Source organism: Perognathus longimembris, chromosome 10 (assembly GCF_023159225.1).
Source record: "Perognathus longimembris pacificus isolate PPM17 chromosome 10, ASM2315922v1, whole genome shotgun sequence".
Lineage (NCBI taxonomy): Eukaryota > Metazoa > Chordata > Mammalia > Rodentia > Heteromyidae > Perognathus > Perognathus longimembris.
The window spans coordinates 2,976,153-2,997,178 of NC_063170.1; the positions used below are offsets into that span (position 1 = coordinate 2,976,153).

The following is a 21,026-nucleotide window of genomic DNA, read 5'->3' on the forward strand; positions in this document are numbered from 1 at the left end:
CTGTGCTTACAGTGGGTCTTGTCAACATTTTGTCTAGCTGCCCTAGAAGCGTATTCTATCCGAGACCCACCTCTGTGGTAGCTGGGATCACAGATGTGAGCCACCATGCTGGCTATAACTACCCTTTTAAATAGCTATGTTATGTTCAATTGAGTTGTGTATCGTAATAGTAACCATTTGTCCATTTGGGGATATTTATGTTATTTCTATTCAAGATTATTGCTGATTTATGTGTGTCTCCCATACTGTCAGAAGTACACAGGAACATAGTCTTTGTTTGATTCACTTAAATTACGTACAGAAAGCTCACCAAGGTTGTACCTAGAGGTAGGGAGACCATCCTGGACTTGGAAGAGGTGCAACAGGTTAGCAGAGGCCAAGCAGGGCCTCCAGACATGGCTAGCGGGCGCCCTCTGCAGGCGGAGACAGGCAGCAGGCCCAGCTCTCCCCTAGGAGCTTGTCAATAATGCCCCGGTGTCAGCCCCAGAGATGGGGGTCAGACTTGTGGCCCCCAGAACGGGAGGACCATAAACGCGTGCGATTTTAACCCCCTGCTCTGGAGGTCGCCTGTGACGGCAGTCAGAGGAACCGATTGTGGTAGCTGATGGCAACTTCCGAGCTTGGTTTTATTTGCTTCCCGAAGAAATGCCCCAGGGGGGGAAATGGATGTTTTATTGTGGAACTTCGGCCTCAGTTCACAGCAGATAATCCTCCAGCCTGGTGTTGATAATGCAGATTAGGCATCGTCCCGTGCTTCAGATAAACTCGTTTAACTTCCATAACGCCGCAAATGATCTCCACCTGCAATAAACTGGTAACTAAGGGTTTGGTTTCCAGTGGCTGTACAATTGCAGTGTCCTGTGTTCTGTTGATATCAGATAGAGACTGCAGGGAAATATCTAGGGCCTGGGCGCTGGCCCTCAGCCTTTCATTCAAGGCTGGCACCCTACCACTCGAGCCACAGATCCACTTAGGACTTTTTTTTTTTGGCCAGTCCTGGGCCTTGGACTCCGGGCCTGAGCACTGTCCCTGGCTTCTTCCCGCTCAAGGCTAGCACTCCGCCACTTGAGCCACAGCGCCGCTTCTGGCCATTTTCTGTATATGTGGTGCTGGGGAATCGAACCTAGGGCCTCGTGTATCCGAGGCAGGCACTCTTGCCACTAGGCTATATCCCCAGCCCCAACACTTAGGACTTTTTGCTAGTTAATTGGCAGTAAGGGTCTCATAGACTTTCTTCTAACTTTAATTCTTGGATCTGAGCCTCCTGAGCAGCTGGGATTGCAAGTGTGACCAGCCTGGGCTCTTGCAAATCATTCTACATTTCAGGAGGGGGCCAAAGAGTACAAGCGTCTCCACTTTTGGAAATGCCTTGCACACTGGAGAACTTAGGAGCAGATGCATACCGCGTTCTTAACGAGAATGTGTAGTAAAAGCCACATGTTCCAGCAGAGGGTGCAATTGCTGCATGAAAGGAAGGATGTGTGCCATGCTGGTGTACCATGAGAGGGCTTCCGCAGTCCCACCTGCCAGACCTCAGGCAGGAAGCAAGATGCAAGTCGCTTCACTGTACTTGGGTTTGTGTTCCGAGAAGTCGGTGAAGCCAGCACAGTGTGCTCAAAGACCAAGGTCTTTCGCTCCCAGGGCCTGGAGGCGGGGGGGGGGGGGGCGGGGGGGAGGGAGAGAGAGGATCTTTTGCATTTTTTTTGTCTGTCAGTACTGGGGATGGAACTCACAGCCTGGGCACTCACTGTCCTTTAGCTTTTTCACTCAAAGCTGGCACTTTATCACTTGAACCACACTTCCACTTCTGGCTTTTTGCTGGTTAATTGGAGATAAGCGTCTCACTGAGTTGCTCCTACTTAGGCAGGCTTTGAGCTGTGGTCCTTAGAGCTCAGCCTCTGGAGAAGCTAGGGTTACAGGCGGGAGACACTGGCATCTAGCACTTCTCACTTCTTAGCTAGTTTCTTTCTTTCTTTCTTTCTTTCTTTCTTTCTTTCTTTCTTTCTTTCTTTCTTTTTTTTTTTTTTTTGGCCAGTCCTGGGCCTTGGCTCAGGGCCTGAGCACTGTCCCTGGCTTCTTTTTGCTCAAGGCTAGCACTCTGCCACTTGAGCCACAGCGCTACTTCTGGCCATTTTCTATATATGTGCTGCTGGGGAATTGAACCCAGGGCTTCATGTATGGGTGGCTAGCACTCTTGCCACTAGACCATATTCCCAGCCCCCACTTCTCACTTCTTAACACGCCATTATCACTGAGATACCCAAGCTTGTCACTTACAAAAATATCTCCCCTTTATCCAGATAGTTCATTCTTACCTCTCATATTTCTCCCCTCCCTCCATAACTCTTCTAAGGTATTTAATATTTTTGTCTATGTGCCCTTCAAAAGGACATAATTATTTTGCAATGGGTCATATGGTTTCATGGGTGAAAGTTACCAGATAGTCAAAGAAGAATTAGTACTGATTCTTCCTACCCATGCCTGTGCCCCCCAAAAACAACTAGAAAAAGTGGGAACACTCCCAATCTCATGGACACTGGATAGCAAAGCCAGAGGCTACCACAAGAAAAGAAAACTATTTAGAAGCCACACACAAACAGAGATGCAATCACTTTCAATCTAATGCATTCAAACCGAATTCAATAGTACATTAAAAGGACTAAACATCATGACCACTCATTATCCCTGAGATGCAAGAATGGCTCAAAACACACAAATCAATCAGTGTGAATACAGAACATGAACAAAAGGAAAGCTCAACATTCCAGGATCATCTTAAATACATAATTCTTTCAGGGGTTTGAGATAAGGCATTGATAAAATTCACTATCCATGAATGATAAAACCACTCATGAAAATAGTTATGGGAGGAATTTATCAGTAAGGGCCATATACTGAAAGTTCACAACTAAACAAACAATGGGAGAAATGGAACACTTTTCCTGACTGAGCAAAGGGAAGATGCTCTGTAATTACACACGAAAATGAAATAAGAGTCCTATACATTATTCACAATAGTCAACATATGAAAACGACCCACGTTACTATTATCACTAGGTAATGGGATGAACAAAATTGTAACACATAGTGCATTCATATGTACATCATGATTTCTTTATTATATATGTAGGTATTTATGATTTGTGGATATATGTATTATGTATATATTTATGTATATACGTAGGATATGTATACACATATACATGCGTGTGTGTGTGTGTGTTTTGTCAAGCAATGGAATATTCTTTGTCCTTTAAAAAGCAGGCAAACTTGCTATTTGCGATAACACAAATGAACCCTACATGGAATCAGGCAGATTCAGAGGCCAATACTACAGTAGTGGGGCCTCTACAGAAGTCAAGTGCACAGAAGTGGGGGGCTGAGGCATTAGCTGGCGGGAGTTGAGTGGGGAAGAACAGAAAAGACTTGGGGGATAGGTGCCAAGTTTCAGTTATATGGATAAGTAAGTTCTGGAGAGCCTCTGTACATAACTACCCATATTATACAGTGGGCTGGAAATACCCAGCAGAGGCTGAGAGGATGTGTTAATGAGCTCTATTGGGCCCTACGTTTACCAAAACATCAAATCCTATCACTTAAACACAGTGTTACTGTATCTTTACTTAGTTCATCCATCATACCCCAGGAAAGAGGAAAAGCAAATCAACCTGTCCAGGCCCAGTGCTGGGTGGAATTGCTGGGTTCTAGGCAGAGGTTCATTCCCAGAACAGCAAAGCTACCAGCTCTTTCATGTGGCCTGCGTGGAGGGCTTTGTGCTCTTGCTTAGCTTTTTCTGTTCAAGGCTAGCTCTCTACCGTTTGAGCTCCAGCTCTGCTGCCCGCGTTTTTTGTAGTTAATTGGAGATCAGAGTCTCATGGACCGTCTTGCCCTGGCTGGCTTTGAACTAAGATCCTCAGATCTCAGCCTCCTAAGTAGCTAGGGTTACAGGTGTGGGCCGCCACCATTGCCCAGCAGCTATTCTATTCTATTCTTTCTATCCTATCCCACACTAGCTGTACTCGGCAGTCCTCAGTAAGAGTGTTCTTATTAAAGAAGGAACAGACTATTGAGACCACATATTATCTGATTAACTTAATGGTTCACAAAAGTGGTCTTTTGTGGATTTCTTCCTTGAAACAGAATCTAGAAAATACCATTAACGAGGACTTTTTTTGTTATGGAAAAGGAAGAAAAAAAGCATTCTCCATGAGTTGTATAGAAAGCCACCCACACTGATTGGAGTCTTCTCGTCCTGGTGTCTTCCAGCGTTTGATGTTTTCTGTGCCTTTTTCAAATGGCAATGCTGGCAAGAAATACATCTTGATTTTTTTTGTATTTCTCTCCATATTCTTTACCCAGTTTTTACTACTGCTAGAAGCTCAGGCACTATCCCAATGACACTTTTTTTTTTTTTTTTGTCTTTGACTAAGAAGCCTGGAGAATTTTCTATATTTTAAATCATTTTCAGCAGAATTTTGCAAACCACCATGCTTGATCTTGCCTGATTCTAAAACAACTGGGCAGGGGGAAGAGAGGGAGGGAAGCAGTGACACTGCCTAGAAAGAAATAGGCTCATTACTGGCCTTCTGTAACTAGCACCTCTGCGCGTCGCCTCCGGTCAGGGCACCGGAATGCTGGGGAGGCTCCTATCATAGCCTCTCCCTAACTAGGAAGATGGGCGTGGGCTGGGGGCCCGCCAGCCAAAGCCCACTCTCCTACGGCTGCATTAGATGACCTAGCGCTGTAGTGGGGGAACAGTACTTGCCTCTTAGTTCTGATCTTTGCAGGCTAAGTTGCCTCAGGCACAACCTAATTTGGGAGGGGGGACGTGGCACCACCGAACCCTAGAGGAGTGACCCTAGCCAGTAGGATGGGGTGGGTCACGGAGCTAGAAATTGAAATCTCATGTACAATTTCATTACGTAACTCCCTCTCCCCGCCCCTCCCCCCCCCCCCCCCCCCCCCCGCAAGGCGAGCGCTCTACCACTTGAGCCACAGCTCCACTTCTGGTTTTCTGGCGGTTCATTGGAGATAAAGACTCTCATGGACTTTCCTGCCCCGGCTGACTTTGAACTTGTATCTTCAGGTCTCAGCTTCCTGAGTAGCTAGGATTACAGGTGGGAGCCACCAGCGCCCAGCTGAGCCTCTTGCGTTCTGCAAAACAACATAATCACATAAATATGCATAACTCCATTAAGCCACCTCCACCAGCCTTTCTCACTTAAGACATTAAGGTAGACACTGAGAACTGGATCTGTGCATCTTCAACACGAACACATTATTACACACTAATTGCTCTGGGTTCTAGCCACTTCTTAAACAGGCAAGATTTTCCATTTGCAGGATTTAAACTCTATCAGAGCAATTTGTGTTGCTTAATAGCTACAAATTTGTTAGCTTGACTCTCAGCCAGCCAAACCTGGAGAGCTATTATGTAAATATAGATAATGTCTCTTCAATGATGGTAATTAATGTGGAGACCTCCAGACAGAGGCTCTTTATGATTAGATCTAGAGTTGTGAGCAACTCCGTCTGTGGGGTGCACAGAGCCAGGACATTTTTGTGGCTCCTCAACAATGCTCTCTGAGTATGAATGCATTCTTCGCTTTCCTTAAAGGGGCACGTCTAGGAGATGGGGTCCCACTGCCGGGCACGGACGGCGTGCTCTGGCAGCTCGCTGCAACCATTGGCTATATACTGTTACTCAGTAGAGAAACATAGATGGGTTAGAAGTGTGGCTCAGGCCCTGAGTTCAAACATCAGTAACACTACCAAAAAGGCAAATAAATTCATAAAATAAAAAGTTAAATATACAGTCATCCAATCCATTTTGGCAAAGAACTAAAATGAATATATAGAAGAATCTGAAACGTGTGCAGTGATTGTTTTTTGTTTTTTGGCCAGTCCTGGGCTTTGGACTCAGGGCCTGAGCACTGTCCCTGGCTTCTTTTTGCTCAAGGCTAGCACTCTAACACTTGAGCCACAGTGCCACCTCTGGCCATTTTGTGTATACGTGGTGCTGAGGAATCGAACCCAGAACCTCATGTATAAGAGGAGATCACTGTTGCCACTAGGCCATATTCCCAGCACCAGTGATTGTCTTTGAGTAGGAGAGCTATGAATGATTTTGTAATTTTCTTTTGTGTTGTAGAAACATTTCTAATTTCTGTGCAGTTTTATAAGAATCACATTGATTATAATTAACTTTTTTATGAGACAGAATCTCACTAAGGTAGCCCTGATTGGCCTTGAACTTCCATCTTTCAGACTCCCCAGTGTTGGGATCACAGATGTGCACTACCATGTCTAGGTAAGAATCCTATTTTATTTATTTATTTTTTTTCCAGTCCTAGGCTGTGAATTCAGGGCCTGAGCACTGTCCCTGGCTTCTTTATGCTCAAGGCTAGCAATCTGCCACTTGAGCCACAGTGCCACTTCTGGCCGTTTTCTGTATATGTGGTGCTGGGGAATCGAACCCAGGACCTCATGTATAAGAGGCAAGCACTCTTGCCACTAGGCCATATTCCCAGCCCCCCTATTTTATTTTTAACATGGACACACATTGTGATTACCTGTAGGGAGAATTGGGTAGGCGAAACCCTTTTTAGGAGACCTTTTAAACTCGTTTTAAGGACTAAGGGTGTGGCTCAAAGAGCGGAGCGCCTGCCTTCAGGGGCAAGGCCCTGAGTGCGAAGCTGGCACTCCACTACTCGAGACACACCTCTGAAGCCCCGAGTTCAAATCCTCAACCTCACCACCACCACCACCAAAAAAGAAATTAGTTAAAGGCTCTTCTATGTCCTCTGGAACCTTCTAGACTTTTCCTTTTAAGATTAGAAAAGAATTCAGCTCTACTAAGCAGACTGAATCTAAGAAGTATAATTTAGGAGTGAAGACCCAGATACTAACTCAGGTCGTATTATAAGGGTAGGATGAGGGGGTCTCTCTGGCTGTCCTGGTGACGATTTACCTTTTTCTTTCTGTCCTAAACCCAACAACAGTGTTGTCATCTGCCCGCCAGAGTATGCCTTACACAATAAGTCAAATATCAGCACCAAAAAGGCACATGCAAATTCCTTCATTAGTAAAATCACGCAATTAACCTGAAACGTGTGTTAAATGAAGCGGCCAAATTGTTGCGTATTTTCCCAGCTCTTAATTATAATTTTGGTGATCCGTTTTTCTCCTGATTACCAAAAAGGAAAAAACTAAAATAAAACCTCCAGTAAGCTGCCTGACTGGATGTGGATGCGGGCCGGGCCGGGGCAGAGCTCCCCCCCAGGCTGGCTCCGGCCGGGGCTTCTCCTGGGCTTCGTCCTCCTCCGCCTGGGTGCTCGCTGCTGGGACGGCGGGGTTCTAGCGAGCGCTTTTGGGCTGGAGTCTCAGCCTTTCCTGAGCTATGCCAAGTGACCAGAAAGTCTACGGGTACCTTCCCTGTGTTTATTCCTCAAATGGCTTCTGACTGCCAGGGGAGAAGCAGTTCCCGCGTGAAAGCTGGTGTCCGAGGTCACAGGCCCAGGTAGTCCTGATGCTCAGAATCCACGTAACTAAACAACCCACGGGGCCAAGAGCCCTCACCAGGGTGGGGGGGGGCTGTGTTCTGTGGACCGATGCAGGAAGTGGCCCCAGCCTCAGGGGGGGCCCCAAGATCCATTCCCGGGAAATGCTGAAGGGGCCCGGCGGCTCCCTTGGTGCTGTGGGCTTGGCGTGGGGTCCCCTTCCTGGCCGGCGACTGTAATGGCTTCATAAGTCCTCTTGTTTCAGATGCTGGGCTCAAGAGTTTCCGTGTCATTCCTTGAACTGAAATTGTTTTGACCTCTGAATAAACACAGACACAAACACACAGGAGACTCACAAACACACGCAGGGAAACCTCTCCATCTCTTTCGAGTCTACAAAGCTGAAACCCCGGAGCCAGGCCTCTCTTCCCTCCACTGCACTCTTCCAGTCTGGAAGGGGCTTATTGACCTTCGAATATGAAAAATGAGGAAAATGGCCCATTTATTTTTCCTTCCTATTTTCTTCCTTACTAGCCCTAGGAATCCACTTCTTAAAAAAGAAAAAAAAAAGACAATTTACCTTTATCATGGCTGATTACCAAATACTTATGTTGCATGAATCCTCAAGACTTAACTATGGGCTGAATTTACAATATATTGAGAATCTGGCAAGTTAAGCAAATGAGAGAATTCTAATGGGGACACTTGAATTAATTAATCTGTTTTGTCTTCTCAGCTCTGTCTGGAAGCTGAAATCTGAGAAGGCGAGAATAATATATTTCTCTAGCTTTGAAGCCGTGTTTTTGCCTTCTGGTTGTACCTCAGGAATAAGAAGAGCTTAACACAGCTGGAAAATTATGATTTCTGTTATACACGATAAAGATAATGAATCCCATACAGTTAAATTACCATCAGTGATCCCAATCGGTGCCTTTTTTTTTTTTTTTTTAAATCTGGGACTAAAGGAAAGAGACATATCAGCTTCACTAATAACGAAGAACTAGTCTGAGCATAATGTTCCAAAAAGTATTAATGGATGGTATACATGGGTTTTTTTCCCTGTACTGGGGCTCGAGCGCAGGGCCTACGCAGTGTCTACTTTTGGGCTCAGGTGGACACTCTAGCGTTTGAGCTACACTTCCCCCTCTGGCTTTTTTGGTGGTCAATGGGTGATAAGCGTCTCATGGATTTTTCTGCCTGGGCCTGCTTTGAACTTTGATCCTCAGATCTCAGCCTCCTGAGTAGCTAGGATGACAGGTGTGAGCCACTGGTGCTTGATGCTGTTGTTGAGTTTTTAAAGCAGTTGGTGAACTTGGATGTGAAATGTGGTTGTTCTTTTCCCATCCACAGAAAAGGTAGGAACCAGCTGCTGTAATGCCAGTAGATTAACACCGCGGACTCGGTTCTCTTGCGAAGCACATGGCTGGGAAGTTGGAGTCAAGGAGCACCTGGTTAATTCCTTCTTCCTGGGATGAGTCTCTCCATCACAAGAGTGTACCCTATTCCTTCCCTCCTTCCCTCCTTCCCTCCCTTCCCTTCCAGGTCTGGATTGCTTGCTTCTCTCCTGGCATCACAGACTCGTTCCTTCATTCAACAAACAGCATCTACTGTAAAATGCATCAGGCAGTGAGTCAACGCTGTGTAACAAGTTGCTCCAATACTTAGTTTTTAACCCTAGTTTTAATGAACTGCTGCGGTCTCTTCTTGCTCCCGACTCTGCAGTCTTGGTGGACAGGCTCACCTGTGAAGGGTTGGGCTGTTGTAGTCTGTAGACAAGGAGGGTAGAGCTGATCTGCACCCCGAGTGACCACTGGGGAGATGGGGAGGCGGCACCACTTGGATGCAGAGAAGCTTCCGGAAAGGACACCAGACAGCAATGTTTGGCTCCTGTAAAGAAACTGAAGCCTGGGGCTGGGAATGTGGCCTAGTGGCAAGATTGCTTGCCTCATCTACATGAAACCCTGGGTTCGATTCCCCAGCACCACATATATAGAAAATGGCCAGAAGTGGCGCTGTGGCTCAAGTGGCAGAGTGCTAGCCTTGAGCAAAAAGAAGCCAGGGACAGTGCTCAGGCCCTGGGTCCAAGGCCCAGGACTGGCAAAGAAAGAAAGAAAGAAACTGAAGGCTGGTTTTACGCAAACAAGGTCTACTGATCTGGGATGCATGCGGGCGTGTTTACTTACCTACCACCGTCCAGAAAATTAGAATTTCAGTTTGAACAAGAGATTTTCCTCTCCTAAACTATTTACGGCTGACATCGAAGTAGTCATCTTCCTACAGGAACCAAGCAGCCAGCAGCGAGGTGAGCCAGACAAGGCCCAGGGGCGGGAGAGAAGCGGCCACCCGGTGGCTGGGGGTGGGGTGGCAGCGTGGGGGAGGGGGAGGTTGGAGGGGGGAGGGAGGGGCGATGGATCCTGGGGAAGTGCTGACCTCCCGCTGGCCCTCTTTGCAGGTGGGTCCCACACCTTTTAGGCTTTGTTTCTTGGGCTTTTTTTTCTTTTTGCTTTGGTTTTGGAAAATAGTTGTCAATTTTGAAGGCTCAGCGCCCCCCCCCCGCTCCTCCCTCCCTCCCTCCCTCCTCTCTTCTCCCCCCCCCCCCACGTGCAAACAAGCGTTTCCCATCCACCCTCTTATCTCCATCCACACAGAGTTTAGTAAAAGCTGCTTTTCTCTAGGTGGCAACTTACGGTTGCAGAATGACCTTCCAGTCCCCCCCACCCCAGCTGTAAAGCAGGGAGAGAAGGCCGGCTGGGGATTGAGGCCTCCCCCCCCCCACCCCGCCACACAAGGTGACCCTGGGGGGGGGCAGATGCTCTGCCATCTGAGATTCTTGTTTTGGAGCAAAGCCCTGTGCTTGCTTGCGTGGCGCACCCACCTGCCACGCGGTGTGGGGCGGGCTTCCTGCTGCGAGATTGGGGGGGGGGTTCCAGGCAGGCAGGCAGGCGTGTGCCTCACCCCGTCCCAGCACAGCGGCCCTGAAGTGCACCTCGGTGTCGTCCCCGGGCCGCTTCTCCACAGTCTACCCGGGAAGCCTCCGCCGGGCCGGGAGCTGCCGGGAGGAAGGGCCTGGCAACGCCAGCCTTCCCGCAGGGGCGCGGGGCCGTGGAGGTGCCAGCCATACCAGGACGGCGCTCCGGGCATTCAGTAGGCGTAGAGGACAAGCTTTCGAGCGTTTTATTCGGCCCGAAGGCCCAGGCAGAGGCTGAGCGGAGGCCCGCCTTCGGGTGCCCTGTTTGGGTCAGAGACGCGCAGATAGTCGCGGAGCCCCAGGGGCGTCTGGTGGGGCTGGGGGTGGGGTGGGGAGTAGGAGAGGCTTGTGGGGTGACTGGGGGCGGGGCTCTGGCCACCAGCTCTGCCCACAGGTGTGCGTGTCCAATCCTGTGTCCACAGGTGTGCGTGTCCAATCCTGTGTCCACAGGTGTGCATGTCCAATCCTGTGCCCACAGGGGTGCGTGTCCAATCCTGTGCCCACAGGGGTGCGTGTCCAATCCTGTGTCCACAGGGGTGCGTGTCCAATCCTGTGCCCACAGGGGTGCGTGTCCAATCCTGTGTCCACAGGGGTGCGTGTCCAGTCCTGTGCCCACAGGGGTGCGTGTCCAATCCTGTGCCCACAGGGGTGCGTGTCCAATCCTGTGCCCACAGGGGTGCGTGTCCAATCCTGTGTCCACAGGGGTGCGTGTCCAATCCTGTGTCCACAGGGGTGCGTGTCCAATCCTGTGTCCACAGGGGTGCGTGTCCAGTCCTGTGTCCACAGGGGTGCGTGTCCAATCCTGTGTCCACAGGGGTGCGTGTCCAATCCTGTGTCCACAGGGGTGCGTGTCCAATCCTGTGTCCACAGGGTGCGTGTCCAATCCTGTGTCCACAGGGGTGCGTGTCCAATCCTGTGTCCACAGGGGTGCGTGTCCAATCCTGTGTCCACAGGGGTGCGTGTCCAATCCTGTGTCCACAGGGGTGCGTGTCCAATCCCGTGGCACCCGCGCAGTTGCTCACTGAGCAAGTCCTCCAGCCTGGCCTACGTTGAAGACGTTTGTAGTGAAATGTGAGGGGGACACTCCCACGAAGCGCAGGGTCCCCCCTTGCCTTGGCAGCCTTCAGCTTTCCGTAAGCGGCTCCCTGATGGCTAAAGCGGAAGCCGCCACGCTGACTTCCCCCGCACCAGCTGTGAAGGCCTCGCGTGAATTTCAGGCCTAGTTCCGTTTCCAATTCGCTTGTTTTCAATAAAGAAAACACAAAGCAAAGGTAATCTTCATCTCTCCAAACCAAATCTACCCTCGGCGCGCGGGTCGTGGTTTCTTGCGGGACACCGGCTGCCGGCTGCCGCACCCGGGGGCGGCGTGCGCGTCCAGGGCCGGGAGGAGAAAGGACGCTGGAGGGGGCGAGGCCTGCGGCCCCGGCGTCCGCCTCTGCCCTGCGCTCGGCCTGGGCGGCCCCGGGCGGGGGCAGCGGCGCCCAGGGCTGCGACACCCGCACCGCCAACCTCGGTCTGCGAGGCACGGGACCCGGTCCAGCGCGCTCCCGCTCCCCAGACGGACACGGGGGCCTGCGCAGCGGCCTGGAAACACTCGGCTTCCAAGAACGGGCCGCGCGCCCCCCGCCGCCATCCCAGAGACAAACGGCAGCCCTGCCCCCGCTCCACACGGCAAGCGGAACTGTTTAAAGTCCTGTCCCATGGCTCTCCCCCTCGACAGTGCCGACTGGTGTTTGAACTCAGGGCCTGGAGCTCAGCTGGCTTGCTTGCGGCCGGGGCTCTACCACCTGAGCCGCACCTCCAGCCTGCAGTCTTGCTGGCTGTTTTGGAGATGAAGACGTGAGGATGTGTCTGCCCTGGTTGGCTTTGTACCTTGATCCTTCAGATCCTAGCTCCTGAGTAGCTAGAGTTCAGGTATGAACCACTGGTGCCTGGAGAAACCCAAAATGTTTAAAAATGTGATTTCATGAATATCATTTCCACGATTTAAAATATCGTATGATTTTCACGAGTTAGATTTAAATACATGTATGTATTACAGAATTATCGACCCGCAGCGTAACTGCTGAGGGAACGGGAAGAAAGCATGCTTAGACTAGAAGAATGTACTTTCATGAAAATAAAGACAAATGAGCTAATAAATGGCTAACTTTCAATAAATAATCTCCTTATTGGATAACTTACTTTTCTGGTAAAATATTCACCATGCTCTTTAAAACCCTTTTAATCAAGTGAAACACGGAGAAAGCTTAAAATGACGGGCTAGCCTCTGCCGGCTTCAGAGTGGAAGTGATTTTCTACTCAAGTACGTTTTAATAAGAGGCAAATTGATTTCGAGTGATTCTTGTCTTGGTAGAGCGAGGGCTTCGGTGCTCAGCTCCAAGCACCGGGGGCAGAGGCCGAGGTGCAGAGGCCAAGCAGGTAATTCACCATCAATTCCTTTTCAATTATCTCAGGATTGACCTGGGCTGCGACCGCGGCAGGGGCAGAGGCTGGCCTCTTGATTTCTCCACGTGAGAATCGATACACACTGGCGAGCCGTATGTTAAAAATAATTAACAGGAAATCATTAAAAATATGGATCCTCAGCCCGGAGACGTACGTATTAAATTAGGACCCACAAAGATGGGCCCGGGGTGGGGGCTGCGTTAGAACCCATGCCCCAGGCCTCAGTAGGCTGGGACCCCTCACACTACCAAAGGCCTGGGGTGGGGCCCAGAGTCCCCCGAAGGATATGCGAAAGCCCAGGTCAGGTTTTTCGTTACAGGAAGACCGAGTGGCACCTGCGCCCTCGTCTAGTTCCGTCCCTGGAGGGGAGGCAGAGGGGTGGCGGAGAACAGGGCCCCGCGGCTCCCGGGCGGCTGGCGGCGCTGCGGGCCAGCCTCTTCTCAGCCGGAGAGTCTGGGTGCCGACCGGGGCTCACAGACCGGGCTGCTTCCCAGCCCTGGGGCGGGCACCTCTGTGGTGAGGGCCCCTGGGCACCGGTTGCGGTGCCGACCCTGGCCCCGACCCACCAGATACCTGATACACCTGTTTCCTGTGGCTAAAACACACCACCACAGTCGAGGCAAGTCACGGAGGCGCGCGTGGGCCGAGGGTTCCGGAGGGCGGGCTGGCGTGTGTCTCCTGGTGTCCTTCCCGCATCTCGTCATCACCCCATCAGTGATCACCAGGCGGTGGCCTAGTCCCTCCCCACCCCCAGAAGCCCCAGCGGGGACCACCGTGGGCAGCCAGGGGACCACCCGCATTCAAATCATGGCAGACAACCAAAAAGGAGACCGGCGGTCCTTCTTGTTAAACGGCCACCAGCCGCATAAAAAAACCGAATACAGCGAGCTTGGCAAGTACAGCGGCTCACTCTCCGGGGTGCTATGAGCATCGACGGTGGCCGGCTCATTCTGGGCGAGCGGACAACACGCTGCCCAAATTCCTGCATTTTAACCTAACGAGAAGCGCGTGAAACACCAAACCCAAGAGCAGAATCGTCCATGCAGGAAGGCTGTGTGGACGCTCACTTGGGTGGGCTGTTTGGAGGGTGCTGTTGCCATAGTAACAGAGCCCTAAGTCGGGGTGCGATCCCAAGGACTCAGGCAGCCGGAGCCTTGGTTACCTCGGCCCGCAAGTCAGGAAGTGCGTTCAAGTCCCGGCTGCAGAGCAGCGCGATCAACCGAGGCGGCGGCTGCTGCTGGGCTCCGGGCTGGGGCACAGCGGCTGTGCTGGGCTGTGTGAGGGCGGGGGGGGGCTTCCTTGCCCCCTGGGGCAGCAGTGGGCTGGGGGCTGCGGTCCCCCCGCCGCCCCCCCCCCCCCCCCCGGCTGGGGCGCTCCTGGCTGACCTGTGTGTGCTGAGCCCCGCCTGGAGCCGGGTGGGGTGGGGGGTGAGGCGGCTGGGTGTCTCGACTGGGCACGCGCTCGAGCACAGTGCGGGGCGCGAGGGCGAGCGAGGGAGCGAGTCGTGGTCGGGCACCTGGGAGACGCGCAGGTGGCACTGGCCGCCCCTCCTCCTCCTCTGCCGGCCACGGAGTCCGCGGCTGTCAACCTGCCACCAGTGGTCCTCCCTTCCCGGGCTCCTCTGGGACAAACACCCCCGTGGGATGCCTGCCCCCCCCTCCTGCCCTCCTCTGTCCACGACCTTCTCTCCTGGCGTTTTACTTTAATGTGGCTTGGGCATTTTCATCTGAAAAACCAGGGACACAAAACAAACTTCTGACACCAGGAAGCTCCAGTGGCAGGATTCAGGCACCTTTATTCATGGCGGACAGTTCTGGCTGGAGACTTGCCTCCGAAACCTGTGGCCGAGGAAGCCAACCTCTCCCCCAGCCCCACTGCCGGCAGCCGGCTGCCACTCGCCACCCGGGGCCTAGAGAAGGCAGAGAAGGCTCCGCACACAGGTTCCAGCGGGACAGGCCCCAGCTCAGGAGGGGGCGCTAAGGGGCGACAGTGCCGCCCGCCGTCTGGAGGACCACGGCCACTCCATTTGCTCAGATAATTTATAAACAGAACCCATGTTTCCGTGCAGTACAGACACGAATGGTGGGGTGGGAAACGGGTTTTGTAAATGAAGCCCCGCGCCCCCCCCCCCCCCGTCCCCGGCGCCAAGTGTGAAGAAGTCCCTGTGCGTTCCAGTCACCCGGCCCGCCTTCCAGACTGTCAATGCTGGCTGGCCTCTTAGCACCGGACACTGCAACCTGAGTGCAAGAGTTACTCTCTCTGCCTTCTAGAATCAACGATAAAACTGATAGCCCTGAAGGAATTTCAGCAACAAGGAACATTAGGAACAATCAGAGCCTCCTTCCAGCCACGTGGCTGGCACCGATCCAGTCCAGTCTTTCTCCTCTCTTTCCATCCGTCGTTTACAGAGGGTCTAGGGCCGCTGGGATTTAAAATCCTGCCAGGTACTTATGGTGGTGTCTGTCGGGTGTGGAGGGAGTTACTAGGATCTCGTGCACTAACTAACAAAGGAGCACCTCGCTCCATCGGCTGCAGTCACTTCCCGCGGGTTAGGGGCTCGACACGTGAGTGGCGGTGGGCACGCATCGCTGACCTCAGCGTCTCACGCCACGCAGTCACGCTTGAGCCAGGCTCAGCTCTGAGTTTTGGCCACAGAGTAATTAGTGACAGTAGTTCTGAATAAAAAAATCTCTACATGCATTTAGTCCTTTGCAAGTATGGTCAACAAACTACTCAACAGTCACTGTGTGCTGGGAATGAAAGAAGCCTAAACTACAAATGCCTCACGCCACTGAACAACCGAAGGAGTTACTATTCATCTAATAAAAATTACACAGTAACTTGTATCAAACAGCAATTAATACAAAAGAATGGCAGGAGAAAATGACATCACAAAATGCACTAAAAACTTGGAAAATGTTATGCAGGGTCTACCAAAGTTTCCGTGTTTAATAATTAGGAGGCAACTGACCAAGTTTCAAGATGTGAAGACACCATGTTTGGGGAACTTGGGGGGAGTACTCTATGAACTAACTTTACAGGACACGGTAACAATGTGCTCTGGAATATGAACCCAGCTACTACACAGGGTAGGTAGGTGTGAAAGCCACTCGCTTTTCCTGGGCTCAGAAGATGATGTTCCAGATTTCAGTGGAGAATATCAACCTGTTGGAAGGAAAAAAAGAAAACCACCCACACATGGTACCACAGCTTTCTTCATGCAAGAATAAACAAAATGATACACAAGCACCTATTACAATGCTTTTGGAATCTTCCACCGAATTAAGTACATCCTAATAGGGAGGAACTCCCCTCAAAGATTTCAAGATAGCAAGGCATGTTCCAAATCAACTTACAGATAGGGATGAAGATGACCCAACACTTGTAACATAGCTGTGTGATTTTCTCATAGTGAATTAACCCAACCTGTGGTTAAGACACACGAGAATCCAGGCACCATTAGCATCTCGAACCTCAGTTTACTCTCCAAGGTCAGAGCAGCGTTTAGTCCAGTAACTGAACAACTGGTCTGGGCACGTCTAGACAGTAACGCGGGAATCCGATACCTTTCACTACGTGTTTGACTTGCTCTTCCACACACACAAAATTCAGAGTAAACTTCATTCTTACAGGGAATTAAGATGCCACCAATGATATGTGAAAGAGGTTTGAAACTCCTTACCAAAGTCTCTAATACCACAGAAACACAAATGAAGCAACCCACATGCTGACTGACGGTCTTGCTCTCTGTGTAGTTGAAATTATTCAGCCTTTCCTCTACTCTCTGAAACGGTCCAGCACAATCTCATCCCGTCTGGAGGAAAAGGCCTAATGTGGTCATAGTCTAGCTCATCTATACCAATAGTCTTTATAACTTGAAACATTTAAGACAGTGGCTCATGTGGCTAGCTTGAATTATCTGTTGGTTCTAAAGCCAAAACAAAATGAAAAAAAAAAAAAAGGAACATCTTTCGGTGATAAAGGCAGGCCATCGAAACCTCATTTACAACTAGGAGATGCCAGGAAGTCAACGCTTTTCTTACGGCCCATTTGTTAACTTGTCCATTTTGTGGTTGGAGATGGGAACTTGGTATTTATGCTTTGACTTGTTGGCTAGTGCTCTACCAACGGAGCCATACTGCCAAGCCCTTCTTAACTTGTTAACTGACAACGACAGAGGTCTCATTAGTGCAATCTAGGGAGGTAAGTTCTGCATGAGGGAATTAAGCTTGGTGTTAAACCGGACTCTGTGGCGGGGCGTGTGTGTGTGTGTGTGTGTGTGTGTGTGTCTGTGTCCGGGCACGCACCCCCCCCACCCCCACCCCGGTTCCGGGGCATCGCCACGACGTGTGCAGGCGCCAGGCTGAGCTCGGCCGGCGTCCCTCACCTTCAACTCTTCTGTGTGGCGGGGATCTTGTTCTCGCCTTCCAGTTCTTCCACCCCGGCCTGGGTCATGAGGTCGGCGATGTTCTTCTCCAGGTCGTCGATGCGCGTGCTCATGTCGTCGAGTGGCCCCGTCATTAAGGAACGCACCCCGGCGCGCACCCGCGGCGGGTCCCCCTCCGCCCCCAGGACGCGGGCCTACCACCGCCCGTGGCCCGGCAGGGCCGCCCGGACGTCCGCGCCGGTTCCCCCTCCGGCGAGCAGAGGCGCCGGCGCGGGCGTCCGCGGGCCTCGCGGCCGGGCCGGGGCCCCCCACCCGCCGGCCCCAGGAGGGCAGCGGCCCCGCGGGGCTGACCGCACGCACGCGCGCGCGCCAAGGATATTTCTCCCGATGATCTGGTCCGACATGGTCTGGAACTTGTCTTGCATCTGCTGCAGGAGCGTCTGCACCTAGGAGAAAGCAGAGCCAGCCGGGTCCCGCCGCGCCCCGCGCCCCGCGCCCCGCGCCCCGCGCCCCGCGCCCCGCGCCCCGCGCCCCGCGCCCCGCGCCCCGCGCCCGGGCCCCCGTGCGGCCTCCCCGCGGGGCGCGGGTTCCCGGCGGCTCGGCCCGGCCCGCCGCGGCCGCACACGCAGGGCCGAGCCCCGGCGGGGCCGCCGCGTCGTCCTTACCACTGAGGTGAGGTCCTGCACGTTCTTGGGGTCGGTGTCAGCCATCTCCCCGGCTCCCGGCTCGGCGGCGAAGGTCGGGAACCGTCAGCGACACTTCCGTTTGTCACCGCTGACAACCTGCCCCCGCCCCCCGCCAGGCCCCCTCTCTCGCGAGGAGACGGGCTGCGCGCGGGGCATTGTGGGGACCGTAGTTCACGTCGCCCGCCGGAAGGCTCGCCCGGCGTAGGGAGGCGAGGCCCCGCCCCCCACCCAGTGACCCCGCCCACCCACCCACGCGGCCCCGCCCACCCCTCCGTCCGGCTCCCGCCCCGCGCGCGGAGGGCCGCGGAGCCGAAGCCGGAAGTGGGCCGAGGAGGCCGGAAGTCGTCCTGGTTCCCCGCCCGGCTGTGGCGGAAGGACTGCTGCCCGTGGTGGGGGCGCACTTCCCGGCTGTGCTCCTGGCGAAGGTCCAGTTCGTGGCCTGGCCTGTGGCTCTTTTGCCCGTGACCCCCACCCCGCAGCCATTGCGACACTGCAGGCTCCTCAAGCCGCGGTGGGGCTCTTAGGAGGAGGTGGAGCCATCTCCTCCCCGGAGCGGGCCGCCCCCAGCCCCGTGCGGCGGGGGGTGGGGGGTGGGGGGTCAGCCGCGGGACTGGGGCGCCCACGGAGGCCTGGGGCTCAGCTGCCTTTCCCGGGCCCTCCTCATTGCCCTCCAGCCCCCCCGGCCCCCAGCTTCATTCCTCCTGCCCCGCGTGTGCCAACTGCGCGTGTGTGTTCAGATGTTGTTAGCGGGCATTCGGCTGGTGCCCGGAATGGACACACGCGTGTAACCTGAGCCCCTGAAGACACAGGGCATACTCACCACGGTCTTACAGCGTCGAGAAAGCAGACCCAGGAGTGAAGAGACGGCGAATTAGGCCATTCGGATTAAGGAAGTAAAAGCTACAGGACTTTGTGACATTGCCAAGAATCAGCTGTTGTGGCCATTTCTTGAGCACGTTCCATATACATATACATTGGGATTGAAGGTTGGCATATGTGTTTCCTAAGGTCTCTGTAACAAAGGATCCCACACTGAGTGACTTCAAACAACAGAAATTTATTTTTGCCCAGGTTAGAAGTATCAATCTGGGGTCAGCTCCCGAGGGAGGAGCCATTCCTTGCTTCTCCAGCTTCTGGCAATTGGCAGCATCTTTGGGAATCCTTAGCTTATAGATGCCTGGCAATAATTCCTGCTTCTGTCTTCACATGACCTCTGCCTTCGTGTCCTTCCATTCTGACAAGGACACATCCTTTAGGATTAAGGGCCGATCCTAATCCATCTGACCTATCTTAAGTCATTATAAATATGTGTGATGATCCTATTTCCAAGTAATGCCCATTTCCAGCTACGGAGGATTAGGATTTCAATGAACCTTGTCTGGGGCTTACAGTTCAACTGGTAATAGTAACGTAATTGTACAAGGTACTTTGTTTCATGCTAGTTATTTTGTAAAGAGTTTTCATAAAGCTTTAGGGTCATTAGTGTGTAGCTCAGGTCAGGTTGGGCCTTGGCCTTCTGTCTTTGAGCTGCATAACTCAGTATAGATCTGGTAAGATCTGGTCTATGGCCATGAGCCACACATGAATATGAATTATCAGCAGGAGATCGTTTCTTCCTTCCATCCTTTCGTTCTTTTGACAGGAAGCTTGAAGGTTTTTAAGCCCCGGTTGCAATTTTCTTTACACTCTGGTGACACCATGGTGGCAGCTTAAAAGAACTTTTTTGTTTTTGCACTCAAAAAGAAAGGCAGGTGCTTTCTGTGTATATGTAGGCAAAGATCTGCTGAACTCTGTTTTGTGTAAGGGCTTCGTTAAAATCATCATGGCTGACCTCACTTCGTGGGAGTGACACTCAGGACTTAACTGAAAACTGTTTCATGAGCAACACTGCTGTATTATGTGTGAGGCACCAGTAATTAACCCTTAAGCCAAAATTTGTTTTGTTTTGTTTTGGTTTTGCCAGTCCTGGGCCTTGAACTCAGGGCCTGAGCACTGTCCCTGGCTTCCTTTTGCTCAAGACTAGCACTCTGCCACTTGAGCTACAGCCCCACTTCTGGACATTTTCTATATATGTGGTGCTGGGGAATCGAACCCAGGGCTTCATGTATAAGAGGCGAGCACTCTTGCCACTAGGCCATATTCCCAGCCCCTTAAGCCAAAATTTGGAACAACACATTTTTTTTTTTTTGGTCAGTTGTGGGGCTTGAACTGTGGGCCTGGGTGCTGTCCCTGAACTCTTCAGCTCAAGGCTAGCGCTCCAACACTCGAGCCACAGCACCACTTCCGGTTTTCTGATGGTTCATTGGAGAGAAGAGCCTCATGGACTTTCCTGCCTGCTCAGATCTCAGCCTTTCGAGTTGCTAAGATGACAGGCATGAGCCTCCAGTGCCCTGCATAACACTCATTTTTAACCTTTATTTTCATGATAGAGTTGTCTTACCCCCGTTTAGCATTTTTTCCTCTTTCTAGATAAATTGTGTGTTGCAATCCTCTTTTTTTCAGGATGGCCTGGTTTTGGGTGAGCTCAGTATGGTTCTCGTACAGATAGTTTTTTGATTCACGACGGGCCCTCGGTAACACAGCTTCCTTGGATCCACGTTGGCTGGCTGTGACAAGATGTCCTGTGCGTTGGCCTTGTGTGAGTGTCGCAGGAAGCATAGCAGGGTCTAGAAGAATCCTGCGTCTTTCGGTTCCTCATGCAACTGCATGAGCTCTGATAGGCCCCCGCCGTGGCTTGGTGCTGGGTTCCCGTGTTCTTTCTCCCCCAGAGCTCGGCCCCCGCCGCGGCTTGGTGCTGGGTCTCCCGTGTTCTTTCTCCCCCAGAGCTCGGCCCCCGCTGTGGCTTGGTGCTGGGTCTCCTGTGTTCTTTCTCCCACTGCCACACGAGGCTGGTGAGAAGCCGACACCCCATGGTGGCGTCTGATGTTGTCCTCCTAGTGGCCTGGGTGACTCTGGCATTGGGCTCTTCAGTGGCCATTCCAAACCTTCCCCGGCTCTCTACACCTGCTGTTGCATCCCTTTCATGCTCAGAGGATGAC

At 52.3% G+C, this 21,026-nt stretch overlaps 1 protein-coding gene across 1 annotated transcript; it reads right to left on the minus strand.

Moving 5' to 3' along the window:
• Nucleotides 1-15,812: 15,812 nt before the first annotated feature.
• Hsbp1 (heat shock factor binding protein 1) lies at nucleotides 15,813-18,093 on the minus strand. Its single transcript, XM_048355040.1, has 4 exons — nucleotides 17,968-18,093; nucleotides 17,682-17,748; nucleotides 17,303-17,423; nucleotides 15,813-16,080 (listed from the first exon to the last, which is right to left on the minus strand). Exons 1-3 carry the CDS (start codon nucleotides 18,010-18,012, stop codon nucleotides 17,305-17,307), a joined length of 231 nt encoding a protein of 76 aa, XP_048210997.1. The 5' UTR covers nucleotides 18,013-18,093; the 3' UTR covers nucleotides 15,813-16,080; nucleotides 17,303-17,304.
• Between the last annotated feature and the right edge of the window lie 2,933 nt (nucleotides 18,094-21,026).